At 34.9% G+C, this 20973-nt stretch overlaps 1 protein-coding gene across 3 annotated transcripts in view; it reads left to right on the top strand.

Moving 5' to 3' along the window:
- Positions 1-20973, top strand: part of BIRC6 (baculoviral IAP repeat containing 6) — a 249518-nt gene that overhangs the window by 167213 nt on the left and 61332 nt on the right. For all 3 annotated transcript variants that reach the window (XM_059943630.1, XM_059943629.1, XM_059943628.1), the window contains 4 exons: positions 1366-1666; positions 3709-3926; positions 6174-6338; positions 7225-7393. In XM_059943630.1, coding sequence (XP_059799613.1) covers positions 1366-1666; positions 3709-3926; positions 6174-6338; positions 7225-7393 — 853 coding nt within the window. The remainder of the gene's footprint in view (positions 1-1365; positions 1667-3708; positions 3927-6173; positions 6339-7224; positions 7394-20973) is intronic.

Raw genomic sequence — 20973 nt, 5'->3', positions numbered from 1 at the left:
TGTTCTCAAAGACAAAAGGAAAAAAATTCAGTTTCTTTTGCATGATTTGAGGGAGGTAATGGTCAGAGATTCAGTTCAGGATCATATATTGCATTCAGTTGTCTCTTTAGTCTCCTTTAATCTGTAACAATTCTGTTACCTTTGTTTTTCATGACCATGGCATACAGAAGAGTACAGGCTAGAAGTTCTGTCTATATATGTAGTCACAGATATACATGTTTCTATATATTTTTTCCTAGATTTGTTTGCTTATAGGGCATGGAATCAGACTACCCCCAGCAGTGTGTACATACCTATATACCATATCTTCTTTTTAAAATACCGTTTCCACTAAAATCAGTGCCCCTTGGAAAAATTCTAGGATTGGGGCAGAGAATGTACAAGATGAGCCTAGATACAGAAGCCTGCTTTAAGGGGGTTCCACTGACCAAATCTGATTCTACTTGGGCATCAGATAAAATGATAGTAACAGATTATAACTTATAGAGTAAAATTAGAATCCATACAGATATAAACTAATAAATGAATGAATAAATAGATGGAGAAGAAGAAGGAAACGTTTTTGTGTACAGTTCAGTGCCAACTAATGTGGAAGGAATGATAGAATTAGAAAATCACCATTTGGCAACCACTGTAATAATTATTATTTCACGCAAGCATAAAAATGCTAACTCTAATGATCAAAGTTTAGTGCAAGACAAGATGTTTATATAGTCTCAAAGAACCTGTCTACAGATACTTAACTAATTACAAAGGAGAAAATAGTAATTTTTAGAGTAGAGATACTTGGCGGACACCACCATACTCATGGTATCATGTAACTCATTTTAAAAAACATGTCCGGGCTTCCCTGGTGGCTCAGTGGTTGAGAATCCGCCTGCCAATGCAGGGAACATGGGTTCGAGCCCTGGTCTGGGAAGATCCCACATGCCGCGGAGAAACTAGGCCCGTGAGCCACAATTGCTGAGCCTGCGCGTCTGGAGCCTGTGCTCCGCAGCGGGAGAGGCCGCGATAATGAGAGGCCCGCGCACCACGATGAAGAGTGGCCCCACTTGCCGCAACTAGAGAGAAAGCCCTCACAGAGACGAAGACCCAACACAGCCATAAATTAATTAATTAATTAAATAAAATAAGTATTTTAAAAAAATGTCCTTTTATTGATTTTTAAAAAAATTTTTATTTTATATTGGGGTATAGTTGATTAACAGTGTTTTTACTTTCAGGTATACACCAAAGTGATCAGTTATACATCCTTTATTGATTTTTATATTCTTATATTTTAAGGAGATCATTTGAATTCAGGTCTTTAATTTGAATCTGATGTTGAAACATACAAATAGCCAAACAAAATTGTTTTTTCTTTAGGTGAGCGCTCCAGTTGTAACATCTACCACTCAGGAGAAACCAAAGGATAGTGATCAGTTTGAATGGGTGACTATTGAACAATCAGGGGAATTAGTTTATGAAGCGCCAGAAACCATTGCTGCTGAACCTCCACCTATCAAGTCAGCAGTACAGACCATGTCTCCCATACCTGCCCATTCTTTGGCTGCTTTTGGATTATTTCTTCGTCTTCCGGGCTATGCTGAAGTGCTACTAAAAGAAAGAAAACATGCCCAGTGCCTTCTTCGCTTGGTTTTGGGAGTGACAGATGATGGAGAAGGAAGTAAGTGTTTAGTGTTATTAATGAAATTTAATGTAGGTAGGTTGTGTAAAATTACTCAGATCATTGCCTATTATTCATCATTTATTTATTTCATAGTTTAGCTACTAGATAATTTCTTATTGGCAACTTAGTTCCAATAATAGATATAATAAATCCTAAAGAAGCTTCATTTTCACTTCTTTATTCATTCAAAAGTTATATATTGAGTGCTTACAAAACTGCTGGGCATCGTTGGAGGCATTTAAAGATGAAGCAGGTATTTAGATCCTGCCATCAAGTAGCTAATGTGTTCCAGTAATAGCAATGAGGAATGTATATACACATATAGACTTAACAAGTTATAAAAGCCTTGAGAGAAGTACAGTATTATGGAGGCTTACAAGTGTGAGATTATTTCCTTACTACCCAGCAATGTGAATAAAACAGCATTGTAGTTTTTAGTGGGGCCTTGAAGGAAATTGTCAGTGTAGGTTGAGAATGGTTATTTCAGAAAGAAGGAATGATTTGAGCAGTGTTTATATGCTCATATTATATGAGAGGGGATAAGTTGGCTGATGAAATTTGCATAAAGCAGGACTGAGAACTCATTTAAAAAGTTGTTATTGATAACAGATCATGGAAAGGCTTCTTAAGAACTTCAGATTTTATTCTGAATAGTAATTAAGATTTATTAAAATAAGTGAAGTAGTGATGTGATGAGAATCTTTTTAAAGAATTCTTCAGTGCATCTGGTAGCAATATTTAGATTAAAGAGAACAGAATGAAGAAAATATTATAACAATATACTATATGATAATCTATTTCATAATATAAAAATAATAGAGAATAATAATAGAAAGCTATGGTGATTATTTCCATTGGGCTGGCAGTTGTGTTAATAGAAGGAAACAAAGAAAAATCGTAGAGTAGCCTAGCAAGTACATTTTCATTTGGTTTACCTCTAATTCTTCAATAACCATTACATTTGATAATTAGTATTTTTTATCTTACTTTAAACTCATGTGGTTTTGATTAGAGGTGATATCTTTCACATGCCATTTAGAAAGTATACACTTTTAAACCCTGTACAACAAAGTATATATAATCCAATAAAATTATATGAATTTATTTGTGAATCCTGTAACTCTGAAGCTATTGAATATTCATTGTATGTACTTTTTCTTTTGTATTTTCATATTGATGGAATTCTTCAAAAATGTTGACATAATTTTAAATGTTTTTGTAATAATTGTTATTAAATTACAGTGTCTATATACTAAATAAGTCCTGCTTGTTTGGTTTCATATATAAATTGTATATACTTATTTTAGTAGATTGGGAATTTCTAATTGCTTCATCTGATTTTTGAAGTACCTAGAGGGATAAGAACCACAGTATTTTAGGACTCTATTACGAGATAGTAGGTGTAACACTAAACTGAAAAGGAAAAAGAATTGTCTTTAGGTCATTTCAAACTATTTCTAGTGAATATACAATAAATGTTTATTAAAAAGCATAATTCTAAAATAACTTTTACAGTAGTTGTCTCATCTCCCATTCATGTAGGAGTGGGTTTTTGTTTGTTCTTTTTTGTTTTTTTACATTTAACGCTCCTCTCTAGCTAGAACATAGTAGAAAACTTTATTGCAAACGAAACAAAATTGTTTCACTCTTGCATTCATGGTTGAAACTACTTCCAAGGCAAGCAGTTACTTTCATACTCTTGTAAGAAACTTTTAATGCTTCTTTTTTAGTTGTTAGTTTTTCCCTTAAATTCTAGATTATAATAATTTTGACAGTCTGTAACTAATATCATATGAGTATATTTCAACTTTCTTTTGGAGTTTATGTATATGATGTCTTCTTAGTGAGCTTTTCTAGACACTTTATTATTAAAGATTAAGGTATCACTATTTCTGGTATTATTTTGTGGTTGTTTTCTAATAAGTATAATGATATAATTTTATATTACATTGCCATTATAAATTTGTGAGCTTGTGTGTTGTTCCTTATTGTGTTTTTAAATATTTTTAATTTTGAGTTCTCTCCTCCTTTTAATCTAGGTCATATCCTGCAATCTCCATCAGCCAATGTGCTCCCAACCCTTCCTTTCCATGTCCTTCGTAGCTTGTTTAGCACTACACCTTTGACAACTGACGATGGTGTGCTTCTGCGGAGGATGGCATTGGAAATTGGAGCACTGCACCTCATACTTGTCTGTCTGTCTGCTCTGAGCCACCATGCCCCACGAGTTCCAAACTCTAGCCTCAATCAAACAGAGGTAGGTTCAGTTGTTTCTTTTTTTTTTTTTTTTTAAAGAAGGTGTCATTTTATTTATATCTGTTTTTGGCTGCATTGGGTCTTCGTTGCTGCACGCTGGCTTTCTTTAGTTGAGGCGAGGGGGAGCTACTCTTCCCTTTGGTGCATGGGCTTCTCATTGCGGTGGCTTCTCTTGTTGCGGAGCATGGGCTCTAGGTGCGTGGGCTTCAGTAGCTTGGCATGTAGGCCCAGTAGTTGTGGCTCGCGAGCTCTAGAGCGCAGGCTCAGTAGTTGTGGCACACAGGCTTAGTTGCTCCGTCGCATGTGGGATCTTCCCGGACCAGGGACTGAACCTGTGTCCCCTGCATTGGCAGGTGGATTCTTAACCACTGCACCACCAGTAAAGTCCCAAATGAGCTTTTTAAAGATGTCTTTTAGAATAGTATCAAAAATAGAAAATATCAGACTTCCCTTGGGGGTCCAGTGGTTAAGACTCTGTGCTTCCAACGCAGGGGGTGCGGGTTCAATCCCTGGTCGGGGAACTATATCCCACATCCTTTGGGCGGCACAGCCAAAAGAAAAAGAAAATACCTATAAATAAATTTGAAAAATATGTGTAAGACATCTCATAAAATACATAAAACTTTTTAGAAAGACCATTATTAATTAGACTTTAATAAACTGAAGCATCTGTCCATGTTTACCTCTCACAGAGTAGAAAATATGGCATTTCATTAACATTTTTTCTTTTTGGCCATGGCAAAAAAAAAAAAAAGGAATACAGTGAACAATAGCTCAACGGAAAAAATATCAAGGCATCACCTAACAGAGACTGTTGTAGGAAATGACACCAAATAAGAAGGAAGAAGATAAATTATTAGGAAAAATAGTCCTTGTTCAACCCTTAATTTAGGAAAATAATTTCAATGATTCTGATGTTAGCCAGTCTCCAAACAAATCTGTCTTTAACTGGAAATCTGACAAACTTTGAATAAAATCTTCAAATATATATGGTTTTCTGATTTAATCTTAGTTTGATACTTCAGAAACGCTTCAAGATAACAAAGGAGTAATCACTCTTAAGATTCTTTATGACAAAAACTTCAATGTATTCAAAGTTTAATTTCTTTCTAAAATTAAATAAGCATGCTTTATGTAAACTGACAGGTGATTATTAGATTTCTTAGCTTCTTTAGCAATGGCAAAACAGTGGTGAGCCAGTCCGCATTACTCAGTTGAAGTTTCCTTTAATTGAAAACATATGACACCATTATAGATCCATCCTAAAAGATCTGGCTCATATCCCTATTCCTTTCACTGTTTTCTCTGTTTAATTTTGAATTATTGACTCTTTAGGCCCTAAAATGCTTTAACCTATCTATTCCTGGGAAACATTGTTAAAGTTTCATTTATCCTTTCTAAAAAATAATTAATTAATTAATTAATTTTTATTTTTGTCTGCATTGGGTCTTTGTTGCTGCACGCAGGCTTTCTCTAGTTGCAAGGAGCGGGGCCTACTCTTCATTGCGGTGTGCGGGCTTCTCATTGCGGCGGCTTCTCTTGTTGTGGAGCATGGGCTCTTGGCACGTGGGCTTCAGTAGTTGTGGTGCATGGGCTTAGTTGCTCCATGGCATGTGGGATCTTCCTGGACCAGGGCTCGAACCCATGTCCCCTGCGTTGGCAGGTGGATTCTTAACCACTGCGCCACCAGGGAAGTCCCCATTTATCTATTCTTAAATATAAGCATTTGTTCCCCATTTTTCCCTTCCCCTAACCCTTGACAGCTATACTTTGCATTCTGTCTCTGTTTATTTACCTACTCTGGATATTTCATATAAATGGAATCATACAATATGTTACCTTTGTGTCTGTCTTCTTTGACCTAGCATTTAAATGTTTTTGAGTTTCATCCAGGTAACATGTATCAGTACTTCGTTATTCCTTATGGCTGAATAATATTCCATTGTATGTATAAACCACAGTTTGTTTATCCATTCAGCCATTGATGGGCTTTTGGGCTGACCCTTTGGCTATTGTGAATGGTCTTGCTATGAACATAAGAGTAACGTATTTGTTTGAGTATCAGTTTTTATGTCTTTGGATGTATACCTAGGAGTGGAATTGCTGGGTCACATTGTCTTTCTTTGTCTAATTTTTTAAGGAGTGCCAAACTGTTTTCCATAGCAGCTAAACTATTTAAATTCCTACTGATAAATTTTTGACGATAAATGAAACCAAATAGTAATACATTTTTATTTTTTGTTATAAGCCACAAGTATCAAGCTCTCACAACCCTACATCAACAGAAGAACAGCAGCTCTATTGGGCCAAAGGGACTGGCTTTGGAACAGGCTCTACAGCTTCTGGATGGGATGTGGAACAAGCCTTAACTAAACAGAGGGTGGAAGAGGAACATGTTACCTGTCTCCTGCAGGTATATTTGCAAAGTTGATATTGTCAGTGATAATAGTTAAATTTTTTTTTTGTATTGATTTTTAACTATTGTTGACTATCCATCTCATCCTAAGCTACTTTTATACAGCCCATTGTACTCCTTGCACTCAGTACATTTAAGATACTGGACAAAGATTTCTCTTCCCTACTTGTAACTCTAAATTCTTCCCTCTTAGTTAGCTTCTTCACTGAGAGGAAAGTGACAAAGATGAAATTATCAAATAACTGGAATGTGCCATGTCTACTTTCTTCTGGTCAACTTCTCATCTAAAGTGCTATATCTGGACTCTTTAAAAAAAATCTGTTTTTTATATCTTTGTTTCTCACATTGTTGTATAAGTTTTCTAGAACTGGGCAAGGTGAACTAGCTTATAAAGTCTTCAGTACCACAGAAATGAGAAGAGTACGTTCTTAAAGATTAGCTTTTGTTCCTGCATCAACTAATTGACTAAAATTAGTTGTCCATTTTTTTTTTTTTAAGAGCATTGGTGAAGTCTTTGAACATAATTTTTGCAGTTCTCGGATGATAAGCTTATTCTTGTATAAAATTCTAAGATTCCATCACCCTCAAACTATAAACTGAATCTATTCAATGAAATAAATAATCTCAGAGTTGCTACTAAGCTTTTAAGTTCATGTTCTTAGGTGGATTGCTTCTGTATGTCTGGTCATACACTACATCATCATGCAAAGCATACCCTCTTTTGAAAATCTAAAGAAAAAACATCATTTTTAAAACTTGTAGTATGAGGCATTGATTGAGTTGAAAATATATTCTCTTGGTATTCAGATTGACTAACATAAAGTATGGGCTTTTAAACTACGAAGCTAGAACGCGATTTAAATCCAACAATTTTTATTTTTAGGTTCTTGCAAGTTATATAAATCCTGCAAGTGGTGCTGTAAATGGAGAAGCTCAGTCATCTCACGAGAGTAGAGGACAGAACAGTAATGCCCTTCCATCTGTTCTTCTAGAGCTTCTCAGTCAGTCCTGCCTCATCCCAGCCATGTCATCTTATCTACGAAATGACTCAGGTAAATCACACTGTAACTAGTCCTTTGAAATATCTTAGTGGATGAATACTTTTGTTTACTTATTTTATCATTATCAGTTTAAATAATAAGGTTCAATTGGAATATTTGAAATTATTCTTCCCTAATATATATAGGTGTGAGTTTGATGGATTTTTTTTCTTAAAATTATTTGAGAAATGTTTAGTTGTTTTGGGGGGGCCCCTAATTTGTTACTGTGTAGTCATCTATAACAGAGAATAAAAGTTTTCATTATCCCTTTGTTTTCAACTGTGAAAGTACATTTTTTCCTTTTAATAACCTGTAACTGAAAATGATAGGGCAAAGGCTAGCAGTTTCATGACAATATTCTGATCTGAATACGATTAATTGAATTTCTATGTGTTTTTAATGTTTTTCTCAAACATTAGAATTTCAGACAGTAGTTATTTGAAGAAAGGCAGATAGATGAATTATTCAAGTCCATAGATACTTGACAATGAGTATTAGTTTTTACAAATTCAGTAATAAAAGTACCATAGTTACTTACTTTGCCAATATACAATTGATTATTGATTGAAACTAGTTTATTATTTCCTTGGTTGTGAAATTATCTTCCAAGAAATGTATTCTTTTCCTAAATAAGAATAGAAAGTTGATGTTTTATTTAGACATTCAGTGACATAACAAGTATTGCCAAGAAAAACAAGCAGTTAACATCTCCTTTTAGCCAGGACCTTTAATTTTATTTATTCATTTTAAAATTTAAATATTTGCTCTGCTTCTTGTCTCTGCTTTTTTTCATATTCTTACTCAAGAAAATAAACACTTACACATTTAATTAGATTATTAAGGAAGAATAGGTAAGGAAAGCAATGGAAATGAATCTTGAAGTAGTCTATTTTGATTTGTGGTAGCAGTTCAAATGCAATTAGATGGATGGAAAATGTACCTGTATTTGAAAAGGGATTACTGCCCATATTCTCCACCTTCAAAAGATTATTGTGCTTCCAAACACACCATTTCCCAGCCTACCTCAAACTTTTTCATAAAAATATTGAGGTGTTATATAATTGATTTTTTTTTTTTAGATTGACCTGTTTAATCCATCAGATTTTTCTTTTTGAAAAAATAGGTGTCAAACGCACAATATATTTTTTGATTAAGTAAAATATTTGGAGCTGTAAACACTTCAGATCAGTGCCGCAATTTAATATTAAATCGTTTAGAAAAATTGAACAGAGTAAGATAAGGTTTCTCTTTACTTCCTTCCACATTGTTAAAATATTATTAATCCTTTTACTTTCAAACTATATGACCTCTCAGAAATTTTTAATTTTGTCTTGTTCTGAAATTCAGTCCTTGTGTAACACTGAGCTTTTATCTTTATGGTTCAGAATCAAAAAGGAAATCTGGTATTACTTACTTTTACTGTTTAAAATAGTCTATTCAAGTAGGTGCACTTTCTGTTAAGTGTGTATTTTAATAAATAAGCTTTGATTCTGGTAAATATATGGAATTGCAGGGACTTAAGATAGTCTATCTTGGAACTATTTTAGAAATTTATGTTTGCCTTTCCTTTGTGATTATTTTCCCAGAGTAAAGAAATTTCTTTGCCCAAGGTTGAGATTTATATGCTTGAATCTGGTACTTTGTCCAGTGGTATAATTTTAATTGATAGATTTATATTTGAATATGGTTACAAAAATTATTTTGAAATAAGATTTTAAGTTAAGGTAAATTAATATAAAATAATTAACTTAGTTAAGATAAGTAGGTCAGATAATTGGCAGAACACCTCTTAAATGATGTTTTCATTTATCAGAGAAAATTTTTTGGAACTTGGGATATATTCAATCCATAGTTTTTAAGGAACAAGGTATATTATTTAAGTATGCCCATTTAGAATATTCTAAATATGAGTTACAGATGCATTTCAAGAAAATGTAGCTTAATATATTAGTAAATATGCTGCTTATATAAATTATCAATTTTGGTTAAAATGCTAATTTTTAAAGTGACATTTTAAAATCTGAACAAATTATCTAGTCAGTCTTCTTGGAATTTAGTAAAATTCTTATTTTATAACATTAGTCTTAAGTCCATTTTCCAATTTTGTCATTGGTCTGTAGAACATTGTTTTTGGCCATTTGGGGGGTTGGGATAAGGTGGAGCATCCAGTACAGAATCTGTTACTTCATGTAATTGTCATATCTTTGTTCTCCTTTAATGCAGAAAAGTTCCCAACTTTTCTTTGTCTTTCATGATATTGACATTTTTACAGAATATGGACTATTTTATAGCATATCCAGCAAGTTGGTTTTTAAGTGTGAGAGCAGTGCTAATAATTTCGTGTGAGACGTTATATTCAAGAGATGGTTTGCTTACGTTGCTAGCAGATGATATGCAAAAACACAAGCCTAATGTAATAAGCTCTTTCGAGAGCTATAGTAAAATACAGTTAGCCCTTGGGAGATTGGTTCCAGGACCCTCCACCAAAACCAAAATCCACAGGAGCTCAAGGCGCTTATATCAAACGGCATAATGTTTGCATATAAGCTCTGCACATCCTCCCGTATGCTCTAAATCAACTCTAGATTACTTATAATACCTAACACAATGTAAATGTTACATAAATAGTTATTATGCTGTATTGTTTAAGGAATAATGACAAGAAAAAAGTCTACAGGTTCAGTACAGAGACACTCATCATAGACCTAACTACATAGTACGCACCAGCAACAACATAATATTTTCTTCCTTTCAGCACGTACCGACTGCTTTCATTTAATGAAAGAGAAATACATAGAATGTTTAAAATATACGTACATATAGAAAATATAGTTATAAATAGAGAAAATATAAATTTATTCTTTTTCTCACACACACTGTGTTAACACTCACCGAAAACCTGATTCTTCTCTTTTGTTAACTGTCATATGATGATGATGATGATGATGATGATGATTGCTGTCTGATGCCTATGGTGAGGCGACACATGTGTAGCATGTAGGTAAGCAGTGAGACATCAGGCTAACTTGAACCTGCTGACAGGACATCTGTGTTGGAAGAACCAGCTTCTAATTGCAGATGTTGGTACTTTGAAGGAGGTCCAATAATAATGATGTCTTGATGTGTGGAGGTTGAGAGCTGAGGGTCCTGAAGTATTGAAGATCAAGGCTTCACAATTGCAGGTGCTTTAGTTAGAAACATTGTTGTAAGCTGTTTCATCTCTTCTTTGCATCATCAAACAAATCTTGCAGTGGTTGTGCTTACGTTGTTATCCCTCGGGTGACACGGAGGCTTCATTCCGTTGGAGGATGTACTCAGGATCATATCCTTTAACAATTCCACCTTTTGAAAAACTGCTGCAAATTTTTCAAGTGTCCAGATTGATAGCCCTGCCTCTTCTAGACCTTCTGCTGCATCATCATCATCATGATCATCATCATCTGTCAAGGATTTCAGTAGATGTTTGAGTTCCTTGTTGGGAAAGGTTTCTCTATGTTTTTCTATGTGTTCCTTGTTGTCGTCCTCAAATCATGTCAGTGAAGTCTTCACCAACTTCACTTGCAACATTCAAGATATTCCTGACTTCTGCATCAATAATGGGTAATCACTGACTACCCCACTCCAGAATGGCTTCCAACATGCATTGACTGTCTTGGGCTTTAGGGCATCTGCAGCCTCTGCAATAAGGACAGTTTCATCTACAGTTGTGAAGCTCTTCCATAAATCCATGATGCTGAAGTCAGGGTTAGTATCAAGGGCAGCAGGGATCCTCCCGAAGGTGAGGTGGGTGTAAGTCACCTCAGTAATGCACTTGATGATCCATTGGTCAAGTGGCTGTGGTGGTGAGGTAGTGTTAAGAGGCAGGAACATCACTTCCGTGTTCTCGTTGGCAAAGCAGAGACATTGGGGATGGCTGGGAGCATTGTGAGGAGGACCTTATTGGCAGCCCCTTCTCTTTGAGGTATTTCTTCACTTCAGGAATGAAGCACTGGTGGAACCATCTCAACAAGGTGGCTGTCACTCAAGCCTTCTTGTTGCATTGCCAACACACAGGCAGGCAGTTTTTGTTTTTAAGGGCCTGGGGATTGTTTGCTTCATAGATGAGGCCTGGCTTGATCATGTGACCTGCTGTGTTGCCACACAGCACCAGTAAAGCTATCTTTCCAGGCCTAGAGCCCCCGGGGCCTGCTTGGTACTGTTACGGATGTAGGCATGATTGGACATCTTATTCCCGAACAAGCCTGTTTCATCACAGTTGAAGACTTTCTCTGGAAGGTAGCCTTTCTCTTCTGTGAGTTTCTTGAGCTCTTCTGGGAATGCCGATTCTCCTGTGATCTTTAAGTTCTTAAGACTGTAGCACTTTACGTAGCTAGCCAAGCATCCTTTACTAGCCTTAAACTTCCTCTCCTCAACCCCCTCACAGTAGTGCTCATAGAGGCCAAGTGCTTTTTCACACATTGTTTTGCCTTCGACGGGGATATGCTTCTGTGACGTGTCCTCTAGTCACACACTTGATGCTTTCTCAGTCTTTGCAGGCACTTTATCACGAACCAGAGAGACCATTTTTGCCATTGTAAGGGCAGCACTAACACTTCCACAAATTTTGACTTCTTTCCGCTTTATTTTATGAATGTTCAGTTTATTCTTATCAACCTTACCAGTCCACCTTGGCAGGCGACTTGCCACTTTTTAAGTGATCTAAGATTTTAATTTTCTCATCAAGAGGTAGCACTTTATGTTCCCTCTTAGCCTTTGAGGTGTTGCTTTGACCACTTAATTGCTTCTTAGGAGCCTTTTATTTTCATAGAAACAAAGGGTGCACACAGCACCAGTAGTGAATGAGTGAGACTTGAGGCAAACAATGCTCATTAAGGTAACTCTGTGTATAAAACAGTGAATTTGAAGCCACAGCTTCAAGGTAGGTAACTGAAACAAATAAGTGATTTATATGTTTGTATTAGGCTATTTTTATCTCTAGTATCATTTGTAAAAGGAATGATTAAAAATCTTAAAAGAAAGAAAGTTATTTTCATGAGATTTCTTAGGTAGATAGGAAAATCTTCATATGAAGGATGTGTTCATTTTAATTTCTCTCTCCCAACATTCTGAGTTCCATTTGTCACAGCCATGTTATTTTGAAAGCTGCGATGTGAACAAGGATCATTTTTCCTCAGGCTGCTGTCAGTTACATACATGCTATTGAGTAAGCCTTCAGTTACCCCACTGGCCACTAGATGGAGATCTCATTTCATTGCTAGAAATACTTTGTAAAAGTGTATGAATGTGAGAATTAGCAGGTAAAATGTTACCTTAGAGTCCCTCACCCTTATCATTCTCATTCCCGTTTTGGAAAATGACATGTTCCTGTCTTCAGAAAACAGCACCACTGAGCACATTAAATTACTTGCCATTAATATAGTAGAGCATGCTAGAAACTCTTTATCAAAGTGTTATAAAATCTCTACCTTTTTAGTGCGTGTTTCATAGTGTCAGATTAGGAAAGAGCAAATGAAATCCAGAGAAATTTATTCAGTTGCCCACGTTTTACTGTTTAGCTGTAATGTGGCCATTGCTAAACTCACATATTTTCAAATTTTAAAAAAGATATACATGGATTTTTTCACTATGGAAAAGAGAAATGAATACATGTGATATGTTAGAGGAAGGAAGAAAAGAGAACAAGCACAAAACTTTTTTTTTTTTTTTAAAGGTTAAGAGAAGCAGCTGAGATGACAGCTAACCTGACAGCCCTGCTTCTTTTTTTTTAATTAATTAATTTATTTATTTTTGGCTGTGTTGGGTCTTCGTTTCTGTGCAAGGGCTTTCTCTAGTTGCGGCAAGCGGGGGCCGCTCTTCATCGCGGTGCGCGGGCCTCTCACTATCGCGGCCTCTCTTGTTGCGGAGCACAGGCTCCAGACACGCAGGCTCAGTAGTTGTGGCTCACGGGCCTAGTTGCTCCGCGGCATGTGGGATCCTCCCAGACCAGGGCTCAAACCCGTGTCCCCTGCATTGGCAGGCAGACTCCCAACCACTGTGCCACCAGGGAAGCCCCAAAACTTTTTTTTTTATTGGGAACATTATAAAGTATCTACTGATTTGGCTGGTTGTTTTAGCTAAGTGATAGTATATACTAGTATTAAAATTTCCTCTTTTTCATAATATTGGTATGGTAGTTCTGTAACTAGCTATAATGGGACAAAAGCCATTATTGCCAGCTTTCTTATACCACCTGATTTTCCTCAGGAAAATGGATTTTGGGTTAAAATCCAATATATCTTTGGACTATATCTTAGGTTATATTCCTCAAAAATTCAGTATTTAAGTTTAATTTTATGAGAGAATAAAGTTAATTTTGTTGTTATGGCAAATGTCTTAAATATGACCACATTCTTTTTTTTTTTTTTTTTTTTTTTTATTTATTTATTTTTGGCTGTGTTGGGTCTTCGTTTCCGTGCAAAGGTTTTCTCTAGTTGTGGCAAGCGGGGGCCACTCTTCATCGCGGTGCGCGGGCCTCTCACTGTCGCGGCCTCTCTTGTTGCGGAGCACAGGCTCCAGACGCGCAGGCTCAGTAGTTGTGGCTCACGGGCCTAGTTGCTCCGCGGCATGTGGGATCTTCCCAGACCAGGGCTCGAACCCGTGTCCGCTGCATTGGCAGGCAGATTCTCAACCACTGCGCCACCAGGGAAGCCCCTGACCACATTCTTTAAATCCAAAGTTATTACTAAAAAGATCCTTCAGAGTAAATGTACAGTTGGAACCGTTGCTATCTTTTCAGGCCTCAGGGCAGCAAATTCAGGGGGGCCTGTTGTTTGTTGAAGGCATAGAAATTATATTAGTACTGTTACATGAAAATATTAGTGGTTTATCTGTAGAAAATATATTATTTTATCATTTACAAAAATAGTTATTTTGCTTGTTTTGTTGATACACATTGCCTGAGAAACAAATAAGTAGAAATTATTGAGCTGTCATAACACATAGTTCTTAACATCATATCCTTATTTACGGTTTTCTTGGTAATAGTTCATTTGAAACTTTTGAGTTATATTGTATTTTATTGCCATTTCTTTACACTGTTTTAATAATGAGTCTGTCAGAAATGGGTGAAGATTTTACAAGATTCTTCTGCTAAATAAAGTTGCAGGCCACTTGGTTTTTAATTCCAAACTGTGTTATAATATGGCCCCAGTTTTCTTAAAAATATCTGAGTAGTACAAATAAAATCTGAAACACTTGCCTGCATTTATTATATTTTATTTCTGCATATGAGTCAAAAACAAGATCCTGTCTGCCGTTTCATTCTTGGTAGAAGAGTACAGAGTACCAAAATTTTGAGCATGTTAGTGGCCACTCAGAGTATTTGGCACACGTAAGTGCTCATCAACAAATATTAGTTTCTTTTATCTAGAATTTTCCTGTTTGTCAAAGGTATTCTATTTTGAAATGTCTTTGGTATGGAATACATTACTCTGTCTCTTAAATGATTATATTGCATAAATTTTATAAGGGGGGAGAGGTTGCTTAAATTAAACTTTATCTGGTTTCCAGTTGATTTGATTTGTATAGATTTGTAAGGGTAAAATATCTGGAACCTTTTAAAGATACCTTCCTTGTTTACCCAAAGTAGAGTGGTCCTTCTCTTCCTGTTAGTTGCCAGGGTATCTATTGTTTATATTTTCACTTCTCACATTGTAGTCTGTTTATAGTACACACCTTCTTAATAAAATTCCACCTAACCAACCTGCCAAATGAACTATAACTCTTCATTTCTTCTGTAAATAACTTGACTTGTGCCATATATATATATATATATATAATTTCCCATTAATTAAATTGTAAGCCTATTAAGAGTTATATTTGTTTCCAAATTTATTTATGCCAGTTATATTGCCATTACATAGTTAAATATTACACATACTATGACATAGTATGAGTGTGTTTCATGTTTCGTAATTGCAATCATTGTTGCTTTTGTTGTGGTCATCCATGTACAATGCTTGGTGTCAGTCGATTTATCTCTTGTAAAAATAAAATACAGTGTGTGTGTGTGAAAAAAAAAAAAAAAATATTACACATACTAGATGCTTATATGATACATTAGTGGAATACTTTTTTTTTTTTTTTGTGGCTGCGCAGTGTGGCTTATGGGATCTTAGTTCCCTGACCAGGGATTGAACCTGCCCCGTGGCAGTGAAAGCGCCGAGCCCTAACCAGTGGAACAGCAGGGAATTCCCAGTAGAATACTTTTTAAAAGCATAAAAAGGGAATTGGCTAAAACAATCATTGAATTAGGCTTACATGAGAAACTGTAAAAGATTGTGTGTGTGTGTGTGTGTGTGTGTGTGTATCACGCCCCCAGTAGAATATCCTTCTTGCTGAGTAGAGCAAGTTGGCCTTGACTTGTGTAAAAAACATTCATACTTTGATATTCTGCCAAAAATCTTTGACCTCTTAATAGGGTTTCCGTTTATTTCATTATTTTGCCCTAGTGGCTGGCTTAACTGCCAACTTCAGCCAAAGTTTAACATATTCTAGGGTTGACATGAATCCCCAAAACAATTTGTTGGCTAAGGCTTGATTGAAAAGTATAAATTCAAGAAATTAAACAATGGTAAAATTGAAAAGGAAATGAAATATTGTATATGAATCATTACATACAGAAGTTATTTTTATCAAAGTATTTGTGTAAAACTCATTGATGTTTTCCTTACAGCGCTTGTATGTGATAGAATTATTACTAATTACATATTAAATTCATGGCTCTGCAGTAAAACAACTTCCAACTAACATTTTATTAATGTACAAATATTCTTTTTTTTTTTTCACACACACACACACTGTATTTTATTTTTACAAGAGATAAATAGACTGACACCAAGCATTGTACATGGATGACCACAACAAAAGCAACAATGATTGCAATTACCAAACATGAAACACACTCATACTATGTCATAATATTGACATTCAGTCCAGTAATCCTTCACTGTAACAGCTCCTTTACTTTGCAGTGAAAATTGATTTGTATATTCTTTGCCTCTGAGTCCTTGTGGGATTTTTTTTTTTTTTAATTCAGACAGAAAGTCACACAAATTATACTCATCCTCATCAGTTCACTCAGTCCCATGTAATTAATTTTTTTTTCATCTTGATCTTTTGTTAGCACTTTTATGAGTTCATCAGTTTTTCATTAGAGTTCTGAAAATGCTTATTCATTCAGTTCAGCAGTACAGTCCGTTACCAGAAACCTGTACTTGTCAGAGTCTTTTCCATGAATTTCTTGAAGATGAAACCCTTTTATAGGAACATATTTGCAAAATCATCAGAGTACACCCAGAACTGTCTGTAAATGACAAAAGACTTAAAAATGACCACGGTTAAAGATTTGATGAAAGTTCATAATAATGCAGTTGACAAGAAAATTAGTTATTTCTGAGATATACATTTTAAAGTAATAACTAGGATTATTACTTATAACATTATACCAGAACATATAAGATTTTTAGAAATTTCATGCAATGTCTGAAACATTTATATTAACATATTTCCATACATATTTCCATACAAATACAAATATAAGATTTTTAGAAATTTCATGTAATGTCTGAAACATTTATATTAACATATTTCCATACAAATACAAATATAAGATTTTTAGAAATTTCATGTAATGTCTGAAACATTTATATTAACATATTTCCATACAAATAACCCAATGAAAGTTTAGTATTAGTTGTTTTGTTTGTTTTTTTATACTGCAGGTTCTTATTAGGCATCAATTTTATACACATCAGTGTATACATGTCAATCCCAATCGCCCAGTTCAGCACACCACCATCCCCACCTCACCGCAGTTTTCCCCCCTTGGTGTCCATATGTCCATTCTCTACATCTGTGTCTCAACTTCTGCCCTGCAAACTGGCTCATCTGTACCATTTTTCTAGGTTCCACATACATGCATTAATATACGATATTTGTTTTTCTCTTTCTGACTTACTTCACTCTGTATGACAGTCTCTAGATCCATCCACGTCTCAACAAATGACTCAATTTCGTTCCTTTTTATGGCTGAGTAATATTCCATTGTATATATGTACCACAACTTCTTTATCCATTCGTCTGTTGATGGGCATTTAGGTTGCTTCCATGACCTGGCTATTGTAAATAGTGCTGCAATGTATACAAATATTCTTGATGATATATGCTCACTTAAGATATCCTTTCAGTAATCTCATTTGCAAAGATCTTTATTGCAGAGCCATGTTTTGTTTTTAAATGTATAGTATCAAGGAAGAGTTTTTGGTTTATTTGTTGAGTTACATTTTAGTGAGAATTTAAGATCCTAGATGAAAAAATTATCCTTACTTTACTGTACCCAGTGTTTATTTCAGCCTTTTTTTAAAAAACTGTATGTTGTTCAAGTATAATTTCTACAACTATTGATCTGCTAGGGAAGAAAATAGTTTAGCGTTAGGAAGGATTATAAGTATAAAAGTCAAATTATTGGATTGGTACTTTGAAAAATGGAGCTGTGTTTTGAATAAGGTAGTTTACCAGACTGAATATATTTGTTACATGATTATCTTTTAAGATATGCACACTAGCCATGCTACTTGTAGGGATATTGATTGCATATAGTTATGGATAAAATTTTAGTATTCAGTTACTTGAAAGGATTTTTAATTTACAGAGAAATAATTTAAGGATCTCTCATTGCTTTATTTCCATGTGATATTTCCGTGAAATGTAGGATGACTTTATATTTCAAGTTAGGCAAAGTAGGATGAATAAATTCTTTAATTGAAAATAAATATTTGAGCAATTTATTTTTTAATTTTCACATTAGTTTTTGAGTCCACTCAAATGAACATTCCATAAACAAGTATTACTTTATTAGATTGAGTTGAGGTTTTTATACTCAACGAGAGGTGGGCCCCTCGTTTTGTATTACTGAAATTGATCAGAGAAATAAAGTCAACACGTGCTGAAGAACATCAGAAAAAAACAAGATGCTTTTTCTATGTAGTATTTATTTTCTTTGCAATCTTATAGTTACAAATGCTTAACTACCAAAAAGTTATTTTAAAGCATGCATTTCTTTTGAGATATTGAGTATAAATCCAAAGGAAGACAATGCTTTTGAGAATATTCAGCATTTATTGATACTGAATAAAACTTTATTTTTCTGTAGATTTTGTTAGTTTTCTTTCCCATGCTGAAAAAATTTCCCTTTCCTATATTAGGTAGATTATTAGAGGCTTAAAGTAAACATAAATATAAAAGCAATTGGAATGAAAATGATATATATTCAATATGTACTTTTAGGAAAAAATCTGTTGCATTGTTGCTTTTGTGTCTTATTTCTATTACTGGATCTTGTCTGTTTTCTGGCATACAGAAATAAATCTTTATTATCCATATATTCACTGCAGTGCCTAGAGTAGGGCACTTACCTGGGTTACTGCCCTTAGAGCCAGGCACTTGCCCTGGAATGTTTGTCATAATCTTGTGGAAATATTCTTTTAAAGGTTATTCTTAGAAATCATTTTTGTTAGAGTTGGTTTTTGTCCTGAATGCAACCCCATGAAAGAGACTATCAGCTTGTGATATAGATATACACAATAACTATTACCAAGAGGTTAAGTACTATCCCAATAATGCCTAACATGGTCAAGACAGATTCTTCATTTTCTTCTTTCTCTTCTTCTTTACATCTTCTGTTGTAGTGATGACAGGAGTACCCATTTTCCCAAAAAAATCTCTTGGTCTAGAGAAGAAGAAAGTTGACTGTGAAACAAATCCTTAGGAAAGGTATCTTTGAACTATACAGAGAAATAGGAAATAAATTTATTGTACTTGTTTTTGTTGCATAATTTTTCAGCCTGCAGTTCTGTTTTACTCTGTTGAAGGTGGTGGAACATGATAGAAAATAGATGCATTTTAGTAGAACTTCAAATAATCTATTATCATTTTTATTTTTTTTTTTTTGCAAAAGCTTTGAAGTTTCATTAGGTCCCATTTGTTTATTTTTGTTTTTATTTCCATTACTCTAGGAGGTGGATCAAAAAAGTTCTTGCTGTGATTTATGTCAAAGAGTGTTCTTCCTATGTTTTCCTCTAAGAGTTTTATAGTGTCCAGTCTTATATTTGGGTCTCTAATCCATTTTGAGTTTATTTTTGTGTATGGTGTTAGGGAGTATTCTAATTTCATTCTTTTACATGTAGCTATCCAGTTTTCCCAGCACCACTTATTGAAGAGACTGTCTTTTCTCCATTGTATATCTTTGCCTCCTTTGTCATAGATTAGTTGACCATAGGTGCGTGGGTTAATCTCTGGGCTTTCTATCTTGTTCCATTGATCTATGTTTCTGTTTTTGTGCCAGTACCATATTGTCTTGATTACTGTAGCTTTGTAGTAGAGTCTGAAGTCAGGGAGTCTGATTCCTCCAGCTCCATTTTTTTGCCTCAAGACTGCTTTGGCTATTCGGGGTCTTTTGTGTCTCCATACAAATTTTAAGATGATTTGTTCTAGCTCCGTAAAAAATGCCATTGGTAATTTGATAGGGATTGCATTGAATCTGTAGATTGCTTTGGGTAGTATACTCATTTTCACAATGTTGATTCTTCCAATCCAAGAACATGGTATCTCTCTCCATCTGTTGGTATCATCTTTAATTTCTTTCATCAGTGTCTTATAGTTTTCTGCATACAGGTCTTTTGTCTCCCTAGGTAGGTTTATTCCTAGGTATTTTATTCTTTTTGTTGCAATGGTAAATGGGAGTGTTTCCATAATTTCTCTTTCAGATTTTTCATCATTAGTGTATAGGAATGCAAGAGATTTCTGTGCATTAATTTTGTATCCTGCAACTTTACCATATTCATTAATTAGCTCTAGCAGTTTTCTGGTGGCAGTTTTAGGATGCTCTATGTATAGTATCATGTCATCCGCAAACAGTGACAGTTTTACGTCTTCTTTTCCAATTTGGATTCCTTTTATTTCTTTTTCTTCTCTGATTGCCGTGGCTAGGACTTCCAGAACTATGTTGAATAATAGTGGTGAGAGTGGACATCCTTGTCTCGTTCCTGATCTTAGAGGAAATGCTTTCAGTTTTTCACCATTGAGAATGATGTTGGCTGTGGGTTTGTCATATATGGCCTTTATTATGTTGAGGTAGGTTCCCTCTATGCCCACTTTCTGGAGAGTTTTTATCATAAATGGGTGTTGAATTTTGTCAAAAGCTTTTTCTGCATCTATTGAGATGATCATATGGTTTTTATTCTTCAATTTGTTAATATGGTGTATCACATTGATTGATTTGCGTATATTGAAGAATCCTTGCATCCCTGGGATAAATCCCACTTGATCGTGGTGTATGATCCTTTTAATGTGTTGTTGGATTCTGTTTGCTAGTATTTTGTTGAGGATTTTTGCATCTATATTCATCAGTGATATTGGTCTGTAATTTTCTTTTTTTGTAGTGTCTTTGTCTGGTTTTGGTATCAGGGTGATGGTGGCCTCATAGAATGAGTTTGGGAGTGTTCCTTCCTCTGCAATTTTTTGGAAGAGTTTGAGAAGGATAGGTGTTAGCTCTT

The sequence above is a fragment of the Balaenoptera ricei genome, chromosome 13 (genome assembly GCF_028023285.1).
Source record: "Balaenoptera ricei isolate mBalRic1 chromosome 13, mBalRic1.hap2, whole genome shotgun sequence".
NCBI classification, from domain to species: Eukaryota; Metazoa; Chordata; class Mammalia; order Artiodactyla; family Balaenopteridae; genus Balaenoptera; species Balaenoptera ricei.
The sequence above is the reverse complement of the archived record's forward strand: the minus strand, read 5'-3'. Positions and strand labels throughout refer to the sequence as shown.